Here is a 17,235-nt window from a genome sequence, read left to right on the forward strand (position 1 = left end):
ACACAAAAATGAAAGTTCTGTCATCATTTGCTCACCTTCATGTCTTTCCAAACCTGTATGACTTTCTCATTGAATGGACAAAAACATTGAAAATCTGAAATATGAAGAATTCTTCTGTTTCACAGAAGAACATGCAGGTTTGGAATGATGATTAAATGATGACAGAGTTTACATTTTTGGGTGGACTGTCCCTTTAAGATCAACAACATTTTTCCCCTGGCCTCTAGTCAAGGCCTAGTCTCCAAAGACATGCAGTCATGGGGAACTGAACTAAATGTAAAATCCAAACTCATTTATCATAGTGTACGTGTTGGATTTTGAGATGTGCCTTTAGAGTATCAGTAATAAGATGAGCCACACTAAAGTCTAAATCCCTCTAGTTACTCCTCCCTGCTTTCTCCATTTATCACTCACACTTTTTATTGTCTCTTCATGACGAGTCTGTGCTAGTAAGAGCTGTCATGTGTATAGAATGACTAGTCAGCTCTTTAGTGCTTCAAAAAAACAACAATAACCTACAATTGCTTTTTGTAAAATATTGTAAATTGAGCCATCTAGGTGGATGTATAATATACAGTTCACGAGTTTGTGTGCCCATATAATCTTAGTGTAATTGGTAAACAGATTTGGCTTGCTGTCTGCTATAGAGGGGCTCAGAGAGGATATTCTACTCGAACTACGACTGCCCCCCTATTACACAGGCAAAAAATATAGAAAAAGGAGGAGAAGGGCAGGAGGATGCTGAAAACTAACAATGGGAAGTGGTAAGAGAGGCTGAAGATTTTTACCTTGGTGTTAATTAAAAGATTAGATGGGTGTATTTCTCCCAAAATTACGTTAATAACTTCACTAGTCATCAATGATGACCATTAATCAAAAATGTTTCACAGCAGTTTATGAATAGCACACATCAAGAATATAAGACATGTTACTAGCAATTCCCAACCAGGAATTCATTGTAAACAGATTATTATATTGCTTTGATTAAATAAATTCTATAATCCGATCAAAATTTTGGTTTCTGATTTTTTTTTTTTTTTTTTTTTAAGAAGTCACTTGTGCTAACTAAGGCTGGATTCATTTGATCAAAAATACAGTAAAAACAGTTATACTGTGAGGTGAAATATTCATGTGATGCAAGCTGATTTTTTAGCATCATTACTCTAGGCTTCAGTGTCACATGATCCTTTAGAAATCATTCTAATATGCTGATTTAAAGCAGAACTAAGTAACTTTTTTTCCTTACAATGGTTAATTGACTTGTAGTGGTGTATCTGAGGTGAGCACCCCCTCTGGCACGTCTACGCCAGAAAACAGCACTTGCAAGTTGAGCTGCACCGACCCCACACAATCTCGCCTCATGTTCACATTCACACGAGAGTGACAAAATGCTTTACGGTAATTCAAATACAATGTATATATTATGACTTTATAAGACAATTTCGAAAATTATCCACCTCCATTGAGATTTCTTGTACTGTATTTTCAAAACTACTGCGTTGGTGAGCGTTGTAGTCGCTGTAGTCCAGAGCTGCGCTTGGAGTATTTACGACAGTGTGATTCACTGAAGGAACCAGTAGGGGGAGCTTCGCAAATCTTACTGAGTCCCGCTTTAATGCTGAAAAAACATTTCTTATCATAATCAACATTGAAAACAGTTGTGCTGCTATTTTTCTGAAATTGTTTTTCAGGATTTCTCCAATGGAGTTCAAAAGAACAGCATTTACCTGGCATATAAATCTTTTGTAACATTATAAATGTCACTTTTGATCAATTTAATGCATCCTTGCAGAAAAAAAAAAATTGGCCTTTGAACTATAGTGTGTGATTTATTTTATTTTTTTTTGGTTTATTGAGTGTGATCTGAGACCAGATATTAAAGAACAGAAGTGCTGGTATAGTTTTGCTGTCAGCTGCAGGCATGAGGTGTGTATGAGAGCATACTGTCATTACCGCTAAAGCCCTGGGGCTAACTGCATGTCAAGGGGCTCATCTAAAGCAAGTAATAACAGAGAATTAAGTCATTTAACTCCTCCCAAGCAGAAAAATAAGAGATAAAAGAAGGGAGCAGAGAATTTGCAAAAGTTCAACCTAACGTTCTGTAGATAAAGTCATTTCAGTCACAGAAAAAGTGATGAGTAAACAAATTGGTCCTGACACGTTCAAGTTCTTGTGCGTTTCAGAGAAATTTGGAAAGAGGGTTGAATGTATCAGTGTGGTAATCCATTGTAAAGCTGTGGGTTTTGTTGGGTTGGAGCCAAATCCGGCACTCACGGGGCCCTCCGGCACAATGTCTGTTTCATTGTTTTTTTACTCCCTTCCTTCTCTCCCACGAACCAGATCACTCTTTTTTACACTAGATTCACTTAGTGATCTGAGGTGTTTTGTTGAGCAGTGATTAACCATGGTGTTCTGTCATATAAATCCTCAATGGATCTTCATCTCAGTGACCTCAGAGCTGTAGATTGATGCTGATGACAGGAAAATGCCTTATAAGGGAAACTTTAGTATACAGATGTTAGTGTTGGGCCTATTCATTCTTACATCCTGCCTCTGATAACTGAAAATAATTTAGACCAATAGTCTGTTTTCTTATATGCCATTACATGTCCTTCACTGAAATTTAGTTCTCACTATTTCTTTTTATTTGCATCTACTTTTACTGTAAAAACGTGTGTAAAACTGTTTTGCAACAGGCCAGAAAAAGATTAGTAATAAATAATGTGTAAAATCACACATTAAATTTTTCTTAGAAAAAAAGGCTCAATAGGTTCTATAGAACCCTAGGGTTTTTGACTCAATTTTAAAGAACCCTTTATGCCAAAAAGGTTCTATAGAAGGAGAAATGTTTTAAATAATATGCATAATACTTTCACGTTTAATGGGTTATTTCATTTTTTCTTGTGATAAAGTATGTTTATGAGCTGTTTAATTCATAAAATATATCTTAAAATACAAACTGTTTTGTATAGCAACAAGACTTAAACATTACACATTAATATGAGAATAATGTGAATCGCTTTCTATCCTTGTTTGTTAACTTTTACAAACAGCATAAAAGTTGATGAGCCCTGTATGTAGTACATATGTTGGGCATGAGAAAACATATTCTGTAGCTCTGTATTTGTTGTCTACATAGACACCAAGAAAATTCAAGTTGTTTTGCAGAATATTATCAGAATAATAGTCAGTTCTTATTCTAAGTGCAATAAAACAGCGGGTACATTGAGAAGCAAACTTATCTAACATAGCTAAATGTGTTCATTTGGAGCAGCTTCAGCAATGTGGTCAATATTTGTTTGTGTCGTCACAGGAGGCTCAAGTATTTATTACAGCCTCACAGCAAGATGAGGTGACAGAGGAGCAGATTATGGCTGCTATTGCAAAGATTCGACCACCAATGGAGAAACTGAGGAGACCTTCAAGGGCAATGGATAAGGAGGAGACTGTGGTAAGTTACCACAAAAGTCAAGAAAAAGAAGAAAAAAAAGAGACTTGGCTTTGTACAAGGGCTTTCTTCATTAAAAAAGATGAAGTCTGTTTCTCAGTATAATTTATTGATACACTTAGGGGACGTGGTCTAATTATCTCTCATTGATGTTTTGGGTCTTTTGTTGCATTTCTGTGCCACACCCACAGGGTACAAACTACAAGAAAACAAATGCTGCCATGGAGATGAGACGGATTAATAGAGACTCCTTCTGGGCACGTGCAGAGGTACAGCTGGACTTTCCCTTAATATCCTGTGTTTTACAGAAAATGCTGCAAATTTTGCCAGTATTTAACAAAAGACAAGGTATAATTAAAATGTATCAAGCAACAGGGATGCCTGCAGGATTTTATCTAAGGGTATGCACAGAACTAGCCCGTTTTTTTACGTTATCTCTGAGCGGCTTTGTTGCGAAATGTGCATTGTTTTTAGAAAAACATATGATTAACGAAAAACTAAGCCTCACTTTATTTCCAGTCACGTGAATGCTTCACTTTGCTTGTTGGAATGTTTGAACCCAGACCACTACTCTACGGGTATATGGAAGTTCAGTTCAAGTCCATTTACTAACATTTTAAATATATAAGCCTGTAGACTATATTACATTATCATATGTTCTGTCATATAAATAGTATTAAAACAATAAAATAACAGCACAGTTTACTTGCCTCAACTCAGTAGGTATTATTATTATAATTATTTGTTGTTACATTTAATTTATTGCCACACTTTAATATGTTAATTATATTATCATAAAACTATGGCACGTGCTGCTGTGGTATGTGCAGAGCCCCTCTGCATGCTGATGACAGGCACAGTGAGTACGTGCAATGTATGGGGAAGTCCCATGCAGAAGCCGCACTAACTGAAATGACCTGCTCTCACTGCGAGAGTGTGAGTTTGGCCCCTTTGCGCTCGCGGATCGCTTTCTTTTCAGAGAGTGACTCTGCCCCTCGCGCCCTCCCGTTTTCTTTCTCCCAGGGACCTGTAAAGGAAAAAAACAGCGGGGCAGAGGATCCCAGCGCCCGTACCTCACTCTCTCCACAAAGAGAGGTTTCACCCATCCGTTTCTCCCACTGACAAGCGCCCCTCTGCCATTGCAAGCGACCTGGTCTCGTTTAGGGGATCTGATGAAGAGCCACTGGATGACAGCATGTCCATAGCAGCTCGGATGCAGAGGAGTGGTCAGGTTTGTTTCATGACCCCGCCGCCTTGCCGTCTTTGGAGCCAATCGATGCCAGGACGTCCATTGACTCTGAACTCACCCAACTGCTGTCAAAGGCCGTCGAGCAGCTCGGTCTGGAGTGGTCTGCGCTTCACGAACCAACACACAGCCCCTTAGATGAGTGGTTCCTGCCTGGACGCCATCACATGCCCCCCTCAGCGGGCAGTGCCCTTTTTCCCTGAGGTCCACGATGAACTCACGAAGTCATGGCACGCCCCATACTCAGCCGGCCTACATCCTCCTGCCTCTCACACTTTCACTTCCGTTTATGGTGCCGAACAGAAAGGTTATGAGAAGCTGCCTCCTTTGGACGAAGCTGTGGCTGCACACCTGTGCCCGCCCACTGCTATTGGATGGGAAATGAAGGTCGCCCACCCATCCAAGCCCTGCCCCACTACGTCGTCGGGCGTACTCATCGGCTGGACAGGCAGCTTCTGCACTCCACACCTGCACCTCAGAAGTCAGCCTGATGCCCGAGAAAGGAAGAGGAGAACATTAAGTCCTGCTGCAGGCGGACCACCTTCCAAAATGCCTCGCTCTATTTTCCTGTCACCCCGATCAGTTCCGGGTTCTCGAGAGAAAATGTGTTTGTTGCCAGCACAGAGCCTGTTCAAATACCTTGGGAGTGCACCGGTATTATAGCGAAAGTAATAAAAAACAAACATACACCCCATATGTGCACCACAGTCCCTCACAGCGACTTAGTGCCAGAACTTATCCAGCCCCTTGCCACGCAGGCTGAAGCCTGGCAAGCCAATCCCAGAGTGTCAACTTGGATTCTAAACATAATAAAATGAGGTTATGTACTCCAATTCACTCAACGGGCCCCATTATTCAATGGCATGGCCCAGACCTCTGTGCGTTCCGAGGTGAACACCATGCTGGCAAAAGAAGCCATAGAAGTGGTTCCCCCAGCACTGAGCGAGTCAGGCTTCTACAGCAGGTACTTCCTAGTTACCAAAAAGGATGGTGGTCTCAGACCCATCCTCGATCTCGGACATCTGAACAGGGCCCTGATAAAGCGCTCATTCAGAATGATCACTTTGAAGCAGATCTTCCCGTAAATCTGGCCGGGAGGTCTTTACCCTGCTTCTGAAAGATGCTTATTTTCACATCCAGATAGCCCCCCATTACAGGCAACTCTTGAGATTCACCTTCGAAGGGCTGGCATATCAATACATGGTCCTTCCGTTCGGGCTGTTGCTAGCTCCCCGCACCTTTACAAAGTGCATGGATGTGGCTCTCTCCCCTCTGAGACATGGGTGTGCATATACTGAACTACCTCGATGGCTCATTCTCTCCCAGTTGAAGGCGGAGCTTATATCTCACAGATCCATCATCCTCAACCACTTAGAGTGCTTGGGGCTCATGGTCAATTTTCCCAAGAGCATATTATCTCCCAGCCAATGTGTCTCGTTCCTGGGGATAATTTTAGACTTGACCCGTATGAGGGCCTTGGTCTTACTAGAACGATCTCTGGCCATTCAGCAGCACGTGGAAAACTTTACGCCCGGGGCTTCTCGGCCGCTCAGAGCATTTCAGAAGATGCTAAGTCTAATGAGCTCAGCATCCCCAGCTCTACAGCAGGGCCTGCTTCACATGTGCCAACTGCAGTTCTGGCTGAAGCTACTAGTCCCGTCCCAAGTCTGGCATGGTCACTGCTTGCTCAAGGTGAACCAGGCGTGCATCGCGACCCTGGCCCCTCGGAAAACCCCCTGCTGGTTCAAGCAGGGTGTGGCAATCGGGACGGAAGGAACAGGAGGAAGGTCGTCTTCACAGATGTCTTCAAGATAGGTTGGGGAGCTCTGTGTGACAACTGTCTGGCCTTCGGCACTTGGAACGGCCCGGAAAGCAAGCTTCATATCAACCATCTGGAAATGATGGCGGTATATCAAGCTCTCCAAGCCTTCCTTCCTCTCCTGGTGGGACACCACGTCTTGGTCAGATCACACAACATGACGGTGGTCTCCTTCATAAACCACCAGGGTTCAAAGCCCCTCTTCACTCTAGCGAAAAAATCATCCTAGAGTGGGCCCAACGTAACCTGCTCTCACTGAGAGCAGTGCATGTACAGGGCATACTGAACACAAGGGCGGACATGCTGTCCCTGAACAACCTTCCCTCAGAGGCATGGTCGCTCCACCCCCACACAGTTCAGAAAATTTGTGATGTCTTCTGGAGGGCAGAGGTTGACCTCTTTGCCTCAGAAGATAATCATCATTGCCCAATATATTTCTCAAAAACCAGGGAAGTGCTGGCCCACGACTGGCCCATCCTCCTCCTGTATGCCTTTCCCCCGATCACTCTGATTCCCCTGGTTGTCAAACGAATCAGAGAGGGTGCTCACAAGGTCCTCCTGGTGGCTTCTCTGTGGAGGACCCAACCATGGTTCTCTCAGTTATTGCCCAAAAAACCATGGCCGATTCCTTTGAGGCAAGACCTCCTCTCTCAAGCGAGAGGAATAACATGGCACCCCAGACCCGAACTGTGGGATCTTCACTTGTGGTTTCTCAATGGGAGCCTGCAATCCTCCCCGTGAATGTCTTAAACACTATCTCACAAGCTAGAGCTCTGTCAACAAGATGTCTCTACTCCCTGAAATGGTCCATCTTTGCCGCCGGGTGCATGGCCCATGGCGTGGATCCATTTACTTATAGTATTACAGATATTGTCCTTTCTTCAAAACTTAATGGATAGAGGCTGTACTCCCTCTACCCTTAAGGTCTATGTTGCAGCTATTGCAGCCTCTCATGCTCCTATAGCAGGGTAGTTGATAGGGAGAAACGACTTGGTTGTTCACTTCCTTAAGGTATCCAGGAGATTGAACCATCCCCGTCCCCTCACGGTTCCTACCTGGGACCTATCCGTGGTTCTTAGAGGTCTTAAAAGCCCTCCCTTTGAGCCAATCCAGACTGCCAACTTTACTGCTAGCTTTAGCATCCTCCTGCCTTGAATTCGGGCCTAGCGACTCCAAGGTCATCCTGAAACCAAGACATTGATATGTCCCGAAGCTCCTATCCAACCCGCTTTAAGGTGCAGTTGGTTATTCTATTGGCTCTTCCTTCTTCTCAGGATGATCAGGAATCGAACCTACTCTGTCCTGTCAGGGCCCTGAGGGCCTATATTGACCGTTCCGCCTCTTTTCGCCAGGCGGAACAGCTTATCGTCTGCTTCGGTGGTAGTATGAAAGGTCTTCCGGTCACGAAGCCCAGACTTTCCAGATGGATTGTCGATGCCATAGCGCTCGCTTACTCCTCTTTAGGCCTTCAATGCAATTTAGGCATAAGATCGCATTCCACAAAAGGCATGGTCCTCTGGCCGATATCGCCGATATCTGTGCACCGGCTGGCTGGGCCTCGCTGTCCACATTTGTCAGGTTTTATAACCTGGATGTTCCTGCGCTTCAGACACAGGTCCTTTCTGCGTAAGCCTCACCGCTGTGACTAGCTTATGTTTTTTCTGTTATGACCGGGTATAACAACATTTTATTCCCACAATATGCATCCTAGGCCCCGCTGGCGCCTTGGCTATATGAGATTGGGAGGATGACTACAGTATTTCAGTCCCTGTTGTCCGGGCCGTCCTGTCTTATAGGTATCTGGCACAAGCCCTTTTAAGTGCTCTGCCCAGATGCTCTGTCATCCCCCTGCGTAGCACGGTGTGATTGAACTGTCCCATATGCGTCTCATCTTATGTATAATAAGACATTTGATTACTTTGCCATGCTACTCGTGGGACGCCTCATGCCATCGCTTCAGTCAAATTTAATTGATTTGCCATGGTGAGATGGCCGCTTATATAGCCTGGGCTCGAGTGGGCTTGCTCACCATTGGCTCGCACTAGTTCGTTTACTTTAACTTCATGAACCAATGGCTGTGCAGTTTCACTGCATGATTGAAAAAGGCTTCAGAAATTGGAGAAAAAAGGAGTTTTCCCCATATGCATCTCGTCTTATGTATAATAAGACATTCAACGCAGTACTCGTTCCGTATCTAAAGGGAACCGAGGTTACGTCAGTAACTGAGTACGTTTTCGACACTCTTTTTTTAATTATACTTATTATTATTTTATTTCTCCATCCTTACTCTATAGTTTTAGGCCTTTTTTGCAAATGTTTCGATCAAATTTAGCTGTTTTAGAGACAGCTTACTCATGTTGAGCCTGTTTTATAACATTAATTATCTGTAATGTCATTTTGTCAGGTCATGTGATGAAAATAAACTAGCCAATCAGATTTCTTTTCACCCATATCCCCACGCCCAACTATGCACGCCCATACACATATTTGACTTTACAACACACAAATGCACACCTTTATTTTTTTTCATTCTTTCTTGCTTTTTAATATGTCTTGAGTGTACTCAGATTTTAATAATCAATTTAAAAATTATGTAAAAAATTAAAACAACATTATTTAGCGCCCTCTCATGATACGCACAGTGCGTACAGCTGTATGGTTGCAGGTGCCACTGTCAAGCAATATTCCTCAAAAAAAAATTAAAATAATACTATTAAAAGAAACGTCCTAGGCATGTCAGGAAGGAATAGTGTACAGTCAAATTATGTAATTTAGTGTTTAATATTTGTAATTGACCAGAATCAAGAGAGCTGTGTAATAATTATATTATAATCAATAAGAATCAAATCAAATAACCACGTAAAAATCAGTTCAGACTCCTATTGTTAAAAGTCCTATTCAGATATAATGTATCATAAATCTGTGTTTTAGCGTGAGGAGGAGGAGAGAAAGGAGGAAGAACGTCGGAGGGCTATTGAAGACAGACGGCGCTGGGAGAGAGAACGAGTTCTAAAGGAAAAAAAAGAGGCTGAAGAGAGAGACAGAAAGATGAACGAAAAGCTACAGATGATTGAGGAACAAAGGTTTGTGATGTCCACCTTATCAAAACCCACTTCTGTCTGAAGAATTATTTCCTTTATCCTTTAACAGCTTTACCTTCCTGTTTTTTTTTTCTTTTCTTTTTTCTCAGAAGGATCCAGGCTCAGCTTGAGGAAGAGGCTAGAAAGAAGGAAAAAGTGAGATGGGTGAGTGCGTTAATGAGGGGATTCTTTTACTGAGTGGTTTCTTTTACTGAGAGTGTAAAAATTTGCAATCTTTTAAACATGTGTTGAATTTGCGTATGGGTAAATTATCATATGTAGTCATGTCCTGTAATAACGCTGACTTCTTCATGTAATTGGTAGGAGCAGCAGCAGAGAGAGCATGAGGAGGACATGAGGGCCCGACTCAGACGCAGCGAGTCCATTGAGAAAGCAGCAGTGAGTTTTTCCCCTTTTTTGTGAATCATCCAGATTCAGAATGTACAACCTGAAGTAAGTGTATTGTAGTTCATACACTTAACTACAGTAAAATTAAACTTTATTATAACAATCAATTAGATCACAAGTTCCAAACATTGTTTTGTTGGCTTTGCTTTTGTTTGTTTTTTTGTTTATTCCTGCAATAATGTAATGGAAAGCAGTTGTTTTTAGAGGAATAAGAATATTAAATGCAAAAAATAACTGTATGATTCATCATATAATTGTGTATCATTGTCATAAAAAATGAATAGAAAACTAATTAACTTCCTAGTTCAATCAAAGTCCAATCAAACTTGGTATTTTGTGCAAGATAAAAGAAGTGTAAAACAAAAGTATTTCACAGGCTACAATGCAATGCAACTTCAACAAGAACAAACATGGTTTACACCAAACACAAAGTGTTTTGTGTGGTAAAACTGCGTTTGATCATAAGAACATTTTTGTTTACTTTTGTATCCTAAAGAATTTTGGTCGGGTCACCACTTTGTCTATTGCAAAATGTCCTTAAGCAGAACCAGTTGAGAACCTTTGTTTTAAAGGGTTAGTTCACCCTAAAATGAAATTTCTGTCATTAATTACTCACCCTCATGGCGTTCCAAACCCGCAAAACCTTCATTCATCTTTGGAACACAAATTAAGATATTTCTGGTGAAATCCAAGAGGTTTATTGTTTTTTGTGCACAAAAAGGTTGAATCACTGTAGTCATGTTGACTATTTTAAAAATGTCTTTACTACTTCTCTGGACCTTGAATGTGTACATTTTGTTGCTTTCTATGAGAGATAAAAAAACCTCTCGGATTTCATAAAAAATATCTTAATTTGTTTTCTGAAGATGAACGAAGGTTGTGGGTTTGGAACGACATGAGGCTGAGTAAATAATGACAGAAATTTCTTTTTTGGGTGAACTAACCCTTTATGGTCCATTCATATCTATGTTGGTTCAATGTTGGATTGAACAGTGCTTTTTATTCTGTCCTGTAGGAGGCAGCAGCACTTGTTTCCCAGCGCACCATCAATCCCAGAGAGTTTTTTAGGCAGTTATCCGCATCCTCACAAAATTCTTTAAGCCCTGGATCACCACGATCAGGTAAACAAGGCCTTTATAAACCCAAAATGAATCAACTTTTTTCAACTTAGTTTTCATTGTATTCATTTGAGGTTTGTTTGACTTATGTTTATTGTTCTGGTCCTCAGGCAAATCTCCATTCCGTCGCTACCAACGCAGTTTGACAGACACAGCCTTCATCTTTGAGAGGTCCAACTCTAATTCTGGTCCCACATCCCCTCTCAGTCCCTCTGCAAGGTCTCCATTCTCACGCACCCCATCCTCATCCTTCAAACGTCCAACGTCCCCACTTAGTCCACCCTCACCACAGCGCCCTGAGACATCTCCTCCCACATCACCTTCCCCTCGCTCTGTCCCACCGTTGTCGCCTCCACCCGGTCTGCCTGTCACCAGACCCCCCCCACCCCAGTCATCACCTCCTCAAGCCCCAGTACATGATTCATCTTCCCCTCCATCTCCAAAGCCAGAGTCTTGCACCTATGACATTAGCAGGGAGGAACTTGCTGTCACAACAGAACGTCTTCCAGCTTCACTCTCTGATAACCCACTGCACACTACGGGTAAGTTAACTTAGGTCTAAAGGGTTTTAAAAAAAGTCTTGTAAATTGCCTTATCTTGACATTATCTTTTATTATCAGAGCTTGTAACTGGCTCTCAAATGCTGAGTGAACCAGAAGTGGACTTCACTGCCAAGGCTGTGCTGGTCGAAGAAGATGAAGAAGAGGTAGAGGAACCAGAAAGTACTTCAGCCATGTCAGCTCCACCTTTACATACTATGATCACCACAAACTATGAAGAAGCAGTGAAAGCAGTAGAGGAACGATTCAAGCCTGAGGATGAGAAGAGTGTCATCAGCCCCCTGGTGGAGGTTGAGGAGCAAGAGCAGGAACCAGAGTCAGAGTCTGAGGATGAAGCAGACTCTGAGGAGCAGCCTGCTGCAGAATCGGAGGAATTCCACCCTAATGTCAACCAGGTGCCCAGAAATGTGGTACCGATCTCAGATGATGAAGATGAGGAAGACCTACCAAATAACCAAGGTGATGGGAACACAAATGTAAGGTGAAGAAATGCAGAATGTTTTTAAGGTTGGGATGCCATTGACATGCTTCTTGTACTGTGTGTTCAGAGTCATGTGTGAACGCATCAGAGAATGATCGGATGATTGAAGAAGATGGATCTGAATGTGGCAGACCACTGAATGGTACAGGTCATGAGCTAATTGGAGGTACCAGACTTTCAAGTTGTTCCAAAGGTGTTCTAAAATCGACTCAAAATATCAAACATGTTTGCTCTGACTGGACGGAATCAGAATCTGAAAAAATTTTTGTGCTCAGCATATGCTATGCAATATTCTGTGCAATATGCAATAATAGTCAACTCTGACTTCCCAAATTCTGCAGACTGGAGCTGACTTTCAGGAAGTAAGTTTGTCTCCTCCAGACTGCAGATCAGGGCAAAAGTTGTGTAGTGTATTCCAGACATAAAGGGATAGTTCACCCAAAAATTAAAATGATCCCAGGATTTACTCACCCTCAAGCCATCCTAGGTGTATATGACAATCGTCTTTCAGACAAACACAATCGGAGATATATTAAAAAATATCCTTTGTCCTCCAAGGTTTATAATGGTTGTGAATAGCTGCCCAGATTTTGAAAAAAATGCATCCATCCATAAAAAATTGAATCCATACGACTCCAGGGGGTTAATAAAAGCCTCCTAAAGCGAAGCGATGTGTTTGTGTAAGACAAATGTCCTTATTTAAAACTTTATATAGTAAAATAACGAGCTTCCGCAACGTAGTACACAATGACATGACGTATTACGCATTATAGCATAGGACATAGCGTAGTACGTCATGGCATAGTGTAGAACGTCATGTCATTGTGTTTTAAATAATGATATTTAAATATATCTCTGATTGTGTTGAAAAGAAGATAGTCATATACACCTAGGATGGGTTGAGGGTGAGTAAATCATGGAATAATTTTCATTTTTGTCTGAACTATCCCTTTAAGCTATCTAGTTTTGTTGTCTCTTGTGTGATGAATATATACATGAATGATGTGTTTTACACCTTGTTTTGTTTTTAAGTAGAGGATGTTGATGTATCGGAGCACAGCACACCTGAGCGGTTCTGTTACAAGGTTAATCGTGAGGAGGAAGATGACGATGAAATCCAAACAGAGTTGGTGACTGAGAATGGCGAAGTACGTACTACACCATACATCATGACTCGTAATGAATCTTAATGTGATAAAAGAATTCAGCAGTACTAAAACACATTCTTCCTTCTTACTCTAGACATCACCAGAAAGGCTTCTGCGTGTGAGAGCATTATATGACTACCAAGCAGGTTAGTGTTGCTTCCTTCTGCAGCAGCGTCGTGCGATTTGTCATTTGAAAGATGTCCTTTGAAACTTCTCTGATCTTCACAGAGGATGACACTGAGCTCTCTTTTGAACCTGGTGATATCATCAGTGATGTGGAAACAATCGACAAAGCGTGGTGGAGGGGCTCCAGCAAAGATGGACGCCAGGGGCTCTTTCCTGCCAATTTTGTGGAAACCATCTAAAGACTTGTCCTTCAAAGACGGGTCCTCTTCCCCCTTTTCTTTCACCAATTCTCAGGGACTAAACCGCAAAACCCAATCAATGAGGATGTACGATGTACTCTGAGATTAAGAGTCACAGGAAAAGGGTTTGGAAGTGGAGCGTTCACAGGCACAACTCGGCCAACGATTCCTTGAGTTCCAAAACAAGCAGCTAAAGTTGAAAATTGAGGTTTTAATGATCATCAGCTGCAAGACTGAGGAGGATTCTTACATGATGCGAGATGAGATAATGATCAGTACAATTTCTGTTACAATTGTACGCAAATTATCATCATTTTATTATTTACACGTTACATCATTTATTATTTTACATACTGTTGTTACTGTTATCATTACTAAATGATACCAAAGATGGTGGAGGTGTCAACTGGAGAACAGATTTCAGTTTTTTTCTTTTGGCCTTTACACTTAAGTCCAGCTTACAGTCACATAACAGTTGTCTCTGAGTATAGAAACTTTCTTCAGAACTAGTACTATGTCATAGTACCAGTATGAGACATGTTGATAATGTAGGTTATATAGTTGTAACATGCCATGTTTTTTTTTTTTTTTAAGCAGAGATGTGTTTACAGCATTCTGAATAGTGTCATACCTGCAGAGGTGTGCGGACAATATAGAAGTTGTCATTGCCAAGATCAAATGATTGAATCATAGGAGACACCTGAGAAATTGGTGTTCAAAGATACAAACTAGCCTAACAGAGAGAATGAACCACAACTGGTGAGTCTCCCAACCCACCATAACCCTGCTCTCCCAACATTTTGACATCTGAAATAAATGCAGTTGTTTTAGCATGTTTTAAATCCCTTGCTATTATGAAAGCCAATGCAAATTAAATGTTTTTTTTTTTTTTTTTATCAAATCTTAAGTGTTATCTCATAAGCAGAGACTGATACAACTTGGCAGTCATTGCATGTTTTTAAATGCTCTGAATCTTCTGTCAAAATTTAATTCTTCCACACACATTACAGTTGAAAGGTTTGAGGTCGGTAAGATTTTCTTTTTTTTTTATGTTTTTGAAAGTCTTATGTTCACCAAGGCTATATTTATTTGATCAAAAATACAGTAAAAACTGTAATATGAAATATTATTAAAATTAAATCACTATATTCTAATTAAATATATTTTAAAATGTAATTTATTCCAATGATGGCAAGTCTGCAGTGACTAATATGTAGATTTGGAGCTCAAGAAACTTTTCTTATTGTAATACTAATCAATGTTAAAAACAGTTGTGCCGCTTAATATTTTTGTGGAAACGGCGATATTTATTACCTCCAGGATTCTTTAATGAATAGAAAGTTTAAAAGAACAGCATTTATTTGAAATAGAAATAGTTTATAACATTATAAATGGTTTTACTGTCACTTTGGATCAATTTAATGCATCCTTGCTGAATGAAAGTATTAATATCCTTAAAATTTTACTGACCCTAAACCTTTGAACAGTAGTGTAAGACTGTGCTCACTGTGTAAATACTATCAAATACACATTGTTTTTCTATGTAATTTATTTATCTCTGATCATGAACATAGATATATTTCCTCCCAGAGAGGGTCTGTCTAATCCATTTAACTTTTGTAACCACATTTCAGTAATAGGTACATTTTCAACTAACAAAGTTCTTCTGTATTAATGCGAAAGATCAAACAATGCCAGAATTTCACCAACACATTTAATTTACTCTATGCTTTCTGTTAGTCATTTCTTTGTAATAAATGATTGGGGTTTTTTTCACATTCTACAATAATGCTTTCATGTTTTTGATTTATTGCAAAACCCGTACAATGCATTCATATTGTTTTGAATATCATAATCATCACGAAAACCATATTCAACACATGTAATGCACAAGATCAAATTAAAGGGATTCACTTTACTTGGTAATGAGTTTACTCTCTTGAATATTTTGTCTAGTAAAATCATTTGAATAAAGCACTGCAAGAATTAAAGATAATTACACAGACACATAGAACTGCTGTTTACTTTTAATTTAGGTAATTTTTTTTTACAATAAATGGTTGTACATGAATCTATTAGTGATTTGTCCAAAGACATGCAGACAACCTACTGAAATGAAACTTACCTCCAAGTTAACAATCAGTGTTCTCTACAAGGATAGTTAGAGCTTTACTCGTCTGATAGAATGTCAATATAATTTTATTTATAACAAAAATTAATATGGTAAAATACAACTTTAATAAAAGCACAAAATGAAAATTACAAAACTTTACAATAACAAATAGCGTTTGAATGAATTTACAGTTTTTAAATACATGTCAGTGGCCCTTTGACGGATTGAGAACTGTTAGTTTTGTAGCGTCATAGTTACTAGGACAAAACTTTTCTCTACTACTTCTGAATTTAAGAGGAAAAGTTTGTTATTCCTACAACTTTCTGATATTTTGTTACACAGTATACATGTAATCGGTATAAAGAAAACTCCATCTGATTTTTATTATTATTTTTTTTTAATCTCAAATGAAAGATCAAAATATAATACAGGTTTGGATACCTAATATAGTGTGCAGATATGTTTTCCGCAATACAGAAAAGTTATTAACCTGTCTGTTTAATATTTTAATGGCAAGATGGACTGTAACTTCACTCCTGAGGTTTTACTGAAATCACAATAATAGTTATCCAACTAGTCTTTCATAATTGTAAATATTGCTAATATAATAGTCTTCAGGCAAATACACGATTTGTCTGATCCGGAAGATGCGCTATGACACTGAAACACTCAAATTCAGCAGTTAGAAGCTTGACAAAACTGACCTGCAAGCCAACAAGGGAAAGGAAAACATAATGCATGTACCGCTTATGTAAACGAAATCTAGAATGCACAATAAACTTTAAGCTGTTGTAGCTTTGCATAGTAGAGCCTTTGCAACCCTTCTCAATCAGAATGGCTCAAAACAAAGCACCATTAAAACAAAACACTCAAAACGTTCAACTATCAGCCATATTTCATTGCTTGTGCTGTATACTGGTTAATGTGCATTCTGATTTTTTTTTTTTTTTACTTTTCATGACTTGTGGGGATTCACATTTGCAGAGCGTGATAAGGTATGTACAGTAATCCTGAGGTCATCACAGTCACAGGTAGTAAACGGAGTCACATTATATATCCCATCATTATAAACCTGAATACAGAGACTTGAGATGTCTGGACCTTTGCATATATATTGAAGCCACGCAAAGAAAGTTTCATGAACAAAGAGTAGCAGATATTACACACTTATACTGTAGGTTAAAGATGCACTCAGGTGTCAAAATGAAATGGTAGTACTGTTGAAAAAATATGCTTCAAATCGTGTACATTCACATGAGATGAAGACTCCAGTCATATTAATATTCACCTAACAAAAGCGGATTTATTTTATATGGAGCAGGTCACATTATGGGAGTGGTCATGTTAAGATCACATGACCAGCAATATTACTGTGCTCGCTTTAGCTCAGTAACCCTCCTGTTATTAGATGTTTTGCCAAAAAAATTATAACACATAGCTGACTGTTAG

The 17,235-nt window shown here is 40.0% G+C and overlaps 1 protein-coding gene across 4 annotated transcripts in view; it reads left to right on the plus strand.

Moving 5' to 3' along the window:
* The window catches only part of si:dkey-40c11.2 (drebrin-like protein A), a 43,246-nt gene extending 27,621 nt beyond the window's left edge, over positions 1-15,625 (plus strand). Inside the window, exons 5-16 of one of the 4 annotated variants that reach the window (XM_067406111.1) lie at positions 3,314-3,451; positions 3,640-3,717; positions 9,445-9,596; positions 9,707-9,758; positions 9,918-9,992; positions 11,017-11,122; positions 11,230-11,661; positions 11,740-12,138; positions 12,228-12,353; positions 13,193-13,308; positions 13,403-13,454; positions 13,537-15,625. In XM_067406111.1, the coding sequence (XP_067262212.1) occupies positions 3,314-3,451; positions 3,640-3,717; positions 9,445-9,596; positions 9,707-9,758; positions 9,918-9,992; positions 11,017-11,122; positions 11,230-11,661; positions 11,740-12,138; positions 12,228-12,353; positions 13,193-13,308; positions 13,403-13,454; positions 13,537-13,673 (1,863 nt within the window). In that variant the 3' untranslated portion in view covers positions 13,674-15,625. Of the gene's footprint in view, positions 1-3,313; positions 3,452-3,639; positions 3,718-9,444; positions 9,597-9,703; positions 9,759-9,917; positions 9,993-11,016; positions 11,123-11,229; positions 11,662-11,739; positions 12,139-12,227; positions 12,354-13,192; positions 13,309-13,402; positions 13,455-13,536 lie in introns of all 4 variants that reach the window. The other 3 variants (XM_067406110.1, XM_067406113.1, XM_067406114.1) reach the window with 3 other exon arrangements.
* Positions 15,626-17,235: the final 1,610 nt, after the last annotated feature.

Source organism: Chanodichthys erythropterus, chromosome 13 (genome assembly GCF_024489055.1).
Source record: "Chanodichthys erythropterus isolate Z2021 chromosome 13, ASM2448905v1, whole genome shotgun sequence".
NCBI classification, from domain to species: domain Eukaryota; kingdom Metazoa; phylum Chordata; class Actinopteri; order Cypriniformes; family Xenocyprididae; genus Chanodichthys; species Chanodichthys erythropterus.